The sequence below is a fragment of the Thunnus maccoyii genome, chromosome 10 (genome assembly GCF_910596095.1).
Source record: "Thunnus maccoyii chromosome 10, fThuMac1.1, whole genome shotgun sequence".
Classification (NCBI taxonomy): domain Eukaryota; kingdom Metazoa; phylum Chordata; class Actinopteri; order Scombriformes; family Scombridae; genus Thunnus; species Thunnus maccoyii.
The window spans coordinates 3,133,459-3,143,479 of NC_056542.1; the positions used below are offsets into that span (position 1 = coordinate 3,133,459).

The 10,021-nt window shown below is 41.0% G+C and overlaps 1 protein-coding gene across 4 annotated transcripts in view; it reads left to right on the forward strand.

Moving 5' to 3' along the window:
- plekhf2 (pleckstrin homology domain containing, family F (with FYVE domain) member 2) overlaps positions 1 to 8,226 on the forward strand; it is a 35,654-nt gene extending 27,428 nt beyond the window's left edge. The window contains exons 2-3 of one of the 4 annotated variants that reach the window (XR_006098619.1): positions 5,519 to 6,722; positions 6,801 to 8,226. Coding sequence is in view for 1 of the 4 variants with exons in the window: in XM_042425259.1 (XP_042281193.1) it covers positions 5,530 to 6,264 (735 nt within the window). In the remaining 3 variants the exon portion in view is untranslated. Of the gene's footprint in view, positions 1 to 5,518 lie in introns of all 4 variants that reach the window. The other 3 variants (XR_006098620.1, XR_006098621.1, XM_042425259.1) reach the window with 3 other exon arrangements.
- The last annotated feature ends 1,795 nt before the right edge of the window (positions 8,227 to 10,021 follow it).

The following is a 10,021-nucleotide window of genomic DNA, read 5'->3' on the forward strand; positions in this document are numbered from 1 at the left end:
ACGACTGCTGGTTGTTCTCTTAGATGACACAGCAGCTGGTGAAGGTTCGGTCCACACACAGACTGATACTGGCACAGAGTCCAGTCCACCACTAGCCAGCTGGCTGACGAACTCTAATCTGTCCCCAAGGTGGGAAGTTGACACCAAATTACCAACCTAATACTAATAAATTATTGCTTCTGACTGAAGTTTATCTCCTAGCAGCCGGTTTTATATTTACCTGTACACCTGTCGTCAGACTGTTGAATGGCTGGAGCTGTATGGAGTCACAGTAAATACAATATTTATACCGTTTCATCACAATATTGCCCTTCAGATGTCTATACCTGCATACTAAATAATGAACATCATCAATTAATAGCCTTAAACACCTTCCCTGATCACCTGAATTACCTTCAGTTACACTTAAATACACTTTAATTACAATAAAATTACCTTCAATTACACTTAAATTTACAGTTAATCTTTAAAGGATTCTAGAAATATCTCATGTTAGCATGAAAGACGTGACACAGAAGCAGAGAGCTGCATTTTCTTGCATTGTAAATCCCGCCGAGATCAGACTTAATTGTCTTAATTGTCTCATAATTGACTTCATTTCCGGAGCTCAGTAATTAGGGCTCAACTCGGAAATTACACCCATAATTAGTGTAGTATTTAAAGTTTACAATGATCTTTACATTAGCCGTTTTATTTCTGTGTGTTTGGAACGTGTGCATTTGATTAGCTCAGGATCTGAATATAAGGGAAATAAAATCAGAGAATGTTTGACATTCTTACTTGATAAATGAATGTAAAGGTTATTAATTATCAGAATAGTTGCTGATTAATTGACAAATCATTGCAGCTCTATTTCTATGAAATACAACTGAATAGAGCTGCAACGATTAGTAGATTAATCACCGTGGGATCAACAGAAAATTAATCGCCAACTATTTTGATAATCAATTTATTGTTTTGAGTCATTTTTTAAAGAAAAAATGCCAAAATTCTTAAGTATGAATATTTTCTGGTTTCTTTAGTCTTCTTCTATGTTTGTATATGTGTTTGTAATATGTGGACTGTTGGTCAGGACAAAACAAGACGTTTTATGTTGCGTCTTTTTTTAATTAATTAATTAATTTTTTTATCTATTTTATTTTACACGAACATAAAACACATATACAATACTCACACACACAAAAAACATAACTTGCATCACAAACACAAACAAAAACAACAGACATACCACATATATACAAACATACATATATGTAGCCTACATACATGTTTGATTGATTGATTGAACAGGACAGTGTGCAGCATTAAGCAGAAATGATGCACTGCACCAAAGTTAGCTTGAAGCTAATTTGCATCTGTAGTCCATTACAATCAAAACATACAACAGCACAACAACAAACAGTACAAAGCTAACAAACAAACAAACAAACAAAAACCACAAAGAAAACACCATACAAAATACAAAGCTACACACAACAGCACATCACATACACCCACAATGTCAATTAAAAAATTAATAATGTAATGTTTTTCAAGCACTTTATGTAATTGTGGTACAAGAACACCTTAACAGCAATTTAAATGAAATACATCATTCTATAGAAGGAACTAAATCATAGAGAAAAAATATTAATAATTATATAATAATTAATAATTTTCACCATTTTACAGACCAAACAACTAATCAATAATGAAAATAATCATCAGTTGCACCCCTAGAGTATATATATGTAGGAAGCTGGAACCGGAAAAATGACTGTAATAATTATGGATTATCAGAATAGTTGCTGATTAATTCTCTGAGGCTGGACTGATGTAACTCTCTGCTTGTCTTTGTTCATGTCATCGCTGAATATTTCACTGCAGAGCAAAGAAATCTCAGTTATCCTGCCGTATATTCTGTTCATTTTCAGCCTCTTTCATCCCACTCTGTCTCGTTGTGATTACTGGTTTGGGAACCACCAGCCTGTATTTATGCCGCTCTCTGGTTCTCCTGAGCTCTTTTTGCTCCTCGTGGCCTCGTCTGTGTGCTGATGGGAGCCGGTTTGCCCAGTTTTTGTCTCAGCGGTGGGCAACACGCCCTCGCTAACAGGGCTGACATGTCAGCGGCCCCTCTGTCCTCTCCAGGGCATTCAGCAGCAGCACTCTTTGACTCTCCGGGTTATTAGTGTGCAGATCACTGGGGAGCCCGGTCCAGGCTGCGCTGGCATCTGCCGGCTAATTAGCATCGTTTCTGGCTCTGTGTTTTTTTTTTTTTTTTTGCAGAAGAGCAGAGAACCGAGGGTGTAATCACACCTACGCTTTGTTTTCTTTGTGTTGTGGTCGACTTAGTTGTGGGGTTTCTTCAGTGGCAGCCCGCTATTACAAACAAACAAACAAACAAACAAGTGCTTGTGGACAAAAGTGACAACATGGACTCAGAAGTGGTTTGTTTATTGGACAACTTTCATCTCATGAAGGCTGGAAAGTTTGGTAATCAACAAGTTTGATAGACTTGTCTGTTCATTTTAAAATAATTGATTGTATTAGTGAAAGGATCAGTCAGTTAGTTGATTAGCTGATGACTGAATGAAATGACTGATAATTCATTCATTGTTTAAATCACTTGTTGAGCAAAAACTTTTCTCTGGTTAAAATGTGACAATTTTTTTTTTTTTTACTATTTTCTGACATTTTATAGACAAAACAATCGATTATCAACAAAATAGAAATGAGCATTTGTGCACACTACAGTTGTTATCACGGTGATCCAGGCCTACAATGATGTTTAGCTGTTGTTGACATTTTGAGAAGTTAATAGGACTCTTATGTTTTGGTTTGTGGTGGCGGTGTATTAGATGACATTATTGTTAGATACTATCTGTCCTCCTGTTTACGGTTGAAAACCCAACCTGCTGCGGTGGATCAGTTAGTCCTGCCGGCTCGGAGCAGAGTAGAATAAGAAAAACAGCAGAGAGAGAGAGAGAACACAAGTCAACAGTCACTCACAACCTCAGCAGCTTTAATAAATAATAGATAAAGAAGAAGAAGATGAAGAAGAATAAGAGAAGAGAAGGAATAAACTTCACCTGTGGGCTGGTTTCTCTCTCATCCTTCAGGCTTCAGTGTGTTTTCTATGTTTCACTGTGAACATCATCATCACATGTGAGCGTCACAGCTCTGCACTCGACCCTCAGGGCTCCCCGGAGAGCTCCAACACCCTTCCATCTCTATCATCGGTGACCTTTGACCTCCTCTGTTATGCTGTAGTGATAACGGATGGAGGGGAGGGGAGGTGGGGGGGGGGAGGATGGGTGAGTGGGCGCTGCCAATGAGCTCTGCTGCCATCTGGGTCAAACATGCTGGTATTTCCTCTTCAGTCTCATAATTGTACTCTCTCTGGAAGGCTTCAGAAGGGGGAGTCATTCAAACTGTGACTTTATTTATACGGAAAACACAAACAGAAAGCAAACAAAGAGGATGTAAAAGCTTGTTAAATGTTCAGGACTTTGTATTTTGTGGCTTCAGAGCAGAGATGATGAGCGATGAAGACCTTCGAGTTCCAAACAAACACTGACAGTTGATGTGTTTACAGTCATTTCCTCATAGAAGATAAAGTGATCTCTTGGTCTCTTTTTTATCTTTGTTTTAGTTGGTGTGGCAGAAACTGGACTTGTTTACTTTGAGTGATTTTTCACAACTTTTCTGCTCATTAGCTGACTAGTTTTCAAACACTTTAAATCGCAGCATTTGTATTTTATTTGTCAGGTATTTACTGTAATAAAACAGACATTCCTCTCTGGTTGTTTTATCCATCAGTTGTTTTCTTCATTGATTTTCTAGACAGTATACCAACTAACAGTTGCCAATTATTGATCGTTTTTGTTTGTCAAGTGTGAGAAAATGTGCGTTATAATTTCTTAAAGTTCTAGCTGACGTCTTCAAATGTCTTGTTTTGTCAGATCAACAGTCTGAAATCCAAAGATATTCACTTTACTGTCATGTATGACATAGTTACAATCCACTAATTGTTGCAGCTTTACGCAATAAGAAATCACATATAGCATGACCACATTTTCCATTTGTTCCATATAACGAGAAATAAATGATATTTATTTGATCCTAGAATTAAATGTAATTAACGATGCAAGAAACTGATGCTTCATGCACGTAAAGCCGACATCACGCTGCAGCTATAAGTGACTTTTAAAAAAACAAAACAAAAAAAAACCTCAACATGTGACAAAGATCAGACGTCCTGCGTGACATCACATCTAAAGCACTTAGATATGGTCTGTAAAATCAGGTCATGTGGCACGCAGCCATGTGACGAGTCTGTGGATGTTTAACATGTTTTATCATCGACCTGAGACCTGTTGTGGTGCTTCTGGCGGTTCGACTGGTGAAATGAAAGAAAGAAGAATAGTGAGTTGAAGTGTGAGTTCAGTAGAAGAACAAACTCAGACACTAGAACCAAAATGTTCTGGAAAGAGGTGAAAGAAGCGTAACAGTTTATTGTTTTAGAGAGGCTGGGGGGTTCAATATCTAACGGTTTTACTTGCTTATACAAGTACAGCATCATGATCTCAAACATGAGTAGAAATGGGATTTACATCTGGCATAAAAGATTCAAACTGCATCTTATTTTTTAATTAAGTGATAAACAGGAGTTCGTTATAAGGAACATTTTGCTAGAAGGAAGGAAAAGGTTCTGACTTCTAATTGGACACCAGTAGTGATCCCTGGAGTCATTTCATATTCCTGAAAGCTTTACTAGATATCCTGCTTATTTATTAATGTCTGCTTTTTATGATTTATGTAGAACTCATGTTGCAGAGATGCAGAGGTATTTGCTTGTAGTGTGAAAACATGAAATGTATGAATTCTAGTTTGTCAGCAGAACACGGAAAGCCTTGGAGTTATTATTTATTATTACATGTAGGGGGATTATTTAACACCAGCAGGTTGTACCAGCTGCTGTCAGGCTGCAACATACTGAGCGTCTTGGTTTCTAAAGCCGGACGAACCTCAGTGAGCTCGACTCCTCGCCGGCAGCGTTCAGTGTCTTCTGTTATCTCACTTTGATGATACGTTCGTGTCCTCAAACCTTCATCAGGATAAATTCATACATGTTTTTATGGACAGTTTACAGGATTCTTCACACCTGTCAGTAAAACCTTATGATGTGCAGGAACTTTATAACATATAACCACAGAAATAAGTAAATTAAACTCAGGGAAATCAGGGAAGAGGAGCAGAAGAGTTCCTCACTATCTGCAGCACAGCAGCTTCCATGTGTTCATCTCTGTCCTCATTCTCTCTTCTAGATGTCTGTCAACCAATCAGCAGGACATATAACCATGTGATCATCCATCTGAAGTCTAATACAACAACCCTGCAATAAAATTATATCAAAAAACTAACAAAAAATATCAGAAAGTAAACAATAAACACCTTGAACTCTTCTCTGATGTTGAAATGTTTGTCCTTGAGCCTGAAAACCCTCCAACGTCTTCTTCTTCTCTTCTTTCTCTTCCAGGTGAGGTTAAGATGGTGGACCGGCTTGCGAACAGCGAGGCCAACTCCAAGCGCATCGCGGTTGTGGAGAGCTGCTTTGGCGCCGCGGGCCAGCCGCTGGCCATCCCGGGCCGCGTGCTGATCGGCGAAGGCGTCCTGACTAAACTCTGCCGCAAGAAGCCCAAAGCGCGGCAGTTCTTCCTCTTCAACGACATCCTGGTCTACGGCAACATCGTCATCCAGAAGAAGAAGTACAACAAGCAGCACATCATCCCGCTAGAGAGCGTCACCATCGACACGGTGCCGGACGAGGGCGACCTACGCAACGGCTGGCTCATCAAGACGCCCACCAAATCCTTCGCCGTCTATGCCGCCACCGCCACCGAGAAGTCCGAGTGGATGAACCACATAGGGAAGTGCGTGGGAGACTTGCTGCAGAAGAGCGGTAAGGCTCCCACCGGCGAGCACGCCGCCGTCTGGGTGCCCGACTCGGAGGCGACGGTGTGCATGCGCTGCCAGAAGGTGAAGTTCACGCCGGTCAGCCGCCGCCACCACTGCAGGAAGTGCGGCTTCGTGGTGTGCGGGCCGTGCTCGGAGAAGAAGTACCTCCTGCCCAGCCAGTCGTCCAAGCCGGTCCGCGTCTGCGAGTACTGCTACGTGCAGCTGACGTCAGGAAGCCTCGCGCCGCGCTCAGACTCCATCAGTCGGCCGGGGTCAAAGTTCACCAACCTGTCGGACGATGAGGACGAAGACGACAGCAGTGACTGAGGGACGCACCATCCTCCCGACGGCATGTCCCCCCCCCCCCGCCGTCGTCGAGGAGGAGAAACTCTGCTGATTCTTTTTTTCATTTTGATTCCTTTTTTTATTTTTCCTCGCTCCACGCTCCGCCAGTGAGGATTAATTCACTTCCTGTCTCCTTCTACAAACCAAAATAATTCCAGCAGGGATAAATATTTTCCTGAACATGGTGATTATTAAACGATGAAACGTGTGGAATTAACGAGGGTGAGCAGCAGAACTCTGGGAAAGACTGTTCACGGCTTCCTTCTGCTCGGTCCGCCTCTTCTCTCTTGACTCTTAATTAGGCTGCAATTAGTCACTACAGAACACAACGGTGCTAAACGAGAAACGTCCCTTCTGTCCTTCTCTTAAGTTAATTCCATCTTTGAGGCTTTTTTTTTCCCCTCCAGAGTTTTTTCTCTTCTGTCCATGAACTACACAAGGTGATTGCTTGTAATTTCTGCAGGGAAAATCAAATGTTTGGGCTCTAATCTTTTTTTTTTATCTCCTCTGTCCTTCAGGTATTACACCAAACAGACATTTGATATTTTTCTGCCCTACTTTGAAACACGTTGGAGCTTTTCATAAATAACAAAAAATGTAGAAACTAAGCTAAACTCAGAGCTTTTTTTTCTAGTTGACCTAATATACTGTAGTTGCTTCTGACAAATCAGCTAAAGTGAGTGTGTTTGTCGCTTGCTAACACACTTTCCTCAGCAGCCCCCCCTCCAAAAAAAAAACTAACTCTACCTTTTGCCTTTACTGTCACGTAGTGCCTTGTAGAAAAAAAAATCAAGCTTAGCCTCCAGTAAAGAAAAAAAAGGTTATTCGCTAATGAAAGAACAGGGCAGTTCATGATAGGTTGACTCTGAAACACATTACACAGGATGGACTTGTTTGGTTTTGTGCTCGTGTGCTGCAAAACAAGAGGAGCAGAGAGGTCAGCGACCAGCCGACAGACGGACAGGAAGGCTTCCATTTGGACCTTTTTTTTTTCTTGGGGAAGTTTTTCCAAGCGTTCGTCATTGACACTCAAATTAGAATATGTTTGAGTTGTTAAAAAGCCCAGGTGCTGGTTTTTTTTTTTTCAGATTTAGCTGCTAATGTTTTAGGTATTTTATTTCCCATCACAGGAACTAACAACCTGTAACTTTAAGATCCTGTAAAGCTTTGGTGCTGCTGCGGTTTTTTTAGAAACCACGACTTTCATCGTCGCCTTTTAAAATGTTTTGGAAAATGTGGTTCGTTATTCCCCCGAATCCCAAGATGAGTCAGTCCACAACCCCAAAAATATGTAGTTTACTATCATAGAAGACTAAATAAACCAGGAAATATTCACATTTGAGAAGCTGGAATCAGCCTAATTTGGGCTTTTTTTTTTTTTTTTTTTTTTCTTAAACAACTCAAAATGATTAATTGATTATTAAGAAGTAGGCGTCACAGGATAAGTGGCTCTAAAACAGACGATCTTTTACGTGTAATCTCTTTTTTTAAAACTTCATTATCTTTAAATGAAGTGAAGCAGATGGTCGACAGAGTGGATGAGAGAGTGACGGGAGACCGAATCCAGACCAAACATCCCTCAGGACCAATCGGCTGCCAGCTCGCTCTCTCTCTCTCTCTCTCTCTCTCTCTCTCTCTCTCTCTCTCTCTCTCTCTCTCTCTCTCTCTCTCTCTCTCTCTCTCTCTCTCTCTCCTCAATCAGAAGATGAAGATCAGCTGGAGAACAGACTGCAGGATGACGCTGTGCAATCATTTCTAAGCTTTTTTAATTTCAGAGAAAGTCAAACAGTGCAGATGCAGCTGTTGGAAACATTCAAAAATTAGTTGAAAATACCCGAAAAGTTGGTGGGAAATGAAACTTAATAGCTGACTCCCCAACACTCCCACACTGTGCAAACAGACTAGAGTTTACACAGATACACCAATAAATAACAAGGCAGTAAAGCAGCGTTTAGTGAAACAGGTTTTATTTGGCGTTTAGATTCAGTGTCACTACTGGAACGGTGAGTTAGTTCCAGGAACGTGCCAGTGGAAACGATGTCTACACGTCAAGTAGCGGGTTTTTAAGTTCCTCTAATGGAAAAGGCTGAAATATAGAAGGTGGAGGAAGAGTTTGAAGTTTTTTAAAAACCAATCATGATGATAAAAGTCGTCTAAACGCTTCACAGAGAGCGGTGAGCAGCATTGTTCAACACTTGGCTTGAATGAATGAAATGCAATAATCAGGAAGTATTTCGGGGGACCTGTTTTCTGTTTTCATTTGCAGTCACATGATTATCTGTTGCATCACAGTGTGTGTGTGTGTGTGTGTGTGTGTGTGTGTGTGTGTGTGTGTGTGTGTGTGTAATCCCTCCTGCAGAGTAGTTGAAGTGGTTTACTGGAATGAAAAAAAAAAAAAAGTCAGGAAATCAGTGCCACGCTGTCTTCCTGTCAGTGACTCTTCCTTGTGCTGCTACGAGGTCAGAGGACGACGCCGTGTCGCAAAACAAACACACACACGCCGCCCCCCCCGCCCCCCTCCCCCCTCCTCCCGGCTGCTGGAGTTGTGTAACCTCACAGGAACACAAACTAACATGGCCGTCCTTCCTTTTCTTCTTTTACCACAACTTTCCCATTAAAAAAAAAAAAAAAAGGCCCAGTCTGCTATCTGATCATGTGACATATATGTGACCCAAGTCATGTGATCAGTCCCTGAAGCGGGAACCGAAAAAGGGGAATAATAATGACGAGCTACCTGCTACCACAGCTGGTGGAGAGTTCAGGTTACTCTCACAGATGTTCATGTCATCAGTTTCTCGTCTGAAGAGTTTCATTCCTTTTAAAGAGGCGGGTTTTTTTTTTTTTTTTTTTAAATAATTTGCAGGCAGAAGTGACTCATCACACTGTTGAGAGAAAAAAAAAAAAAAAAAAGGAAAAATACTTGACCTATATTCCTAAAGTTTAAAAGTATTTTCTTAAAGCTGGTGTAGGCAGTTTCTGGAAAACACAAAAAAACGCCAGAATTTGAAAATCCTCCTCTTCCTCCTCCTCCTGCAGCAGCAGATCTCCCTCCTCCTCCCCCTCCGAGTCCCAGAGCGACCAGCAGCAGCACAGCGTCTCTTTTTTTTTTTTTTCTTCTCCTGCAGTTCATGCTGTCCCATCACTTCCTGCCCAACAGTATCTCACTGCTCATCTGGCCTCCAAACTCTCTGTTTTCTCTGCCTGGTGGAAGCAGCACAAGCAGCTGGATCTTTTTCTTCAATTTTCTAGATTTATTTCTAAAATAAATTTCGCAGCCAGGCTTTAGGAATTAGAACTCTTTTTATTCTACTTATAACTTACTTTACACCCAGTAACAGATGAAAATAGAGCTCTAAGTACACTCGGTTCCTTCTGACTGAGACCCGACCCAGGTACAAAGATCCTGTCGTATCGCTGCAGATCTCATGTGTCATCAGTGAGTCAGAAGAGCGACACACATACACACATCGGCAGCATCTGTCACCAGAAAGTCACTTCCTGGTTACTGCATCTTAAAAACAGTCGGTCAGACTGTAAACAGCCTGCATTAAAACAGCACGAGGGACTGCAGTCGCTCACAAACTGCAAAACACAGTTTATATTCCTCTGAGACGGGATTTCACAATTCTGGAAAGTTTTTACATCATTTTGTCATGTGATTGATTAGTTGTTCGGTTTATAAAATGTTTGAAAATGTTAATTTCTGTTTCCCCACAACCCAAAGATATTCAGTTTACTG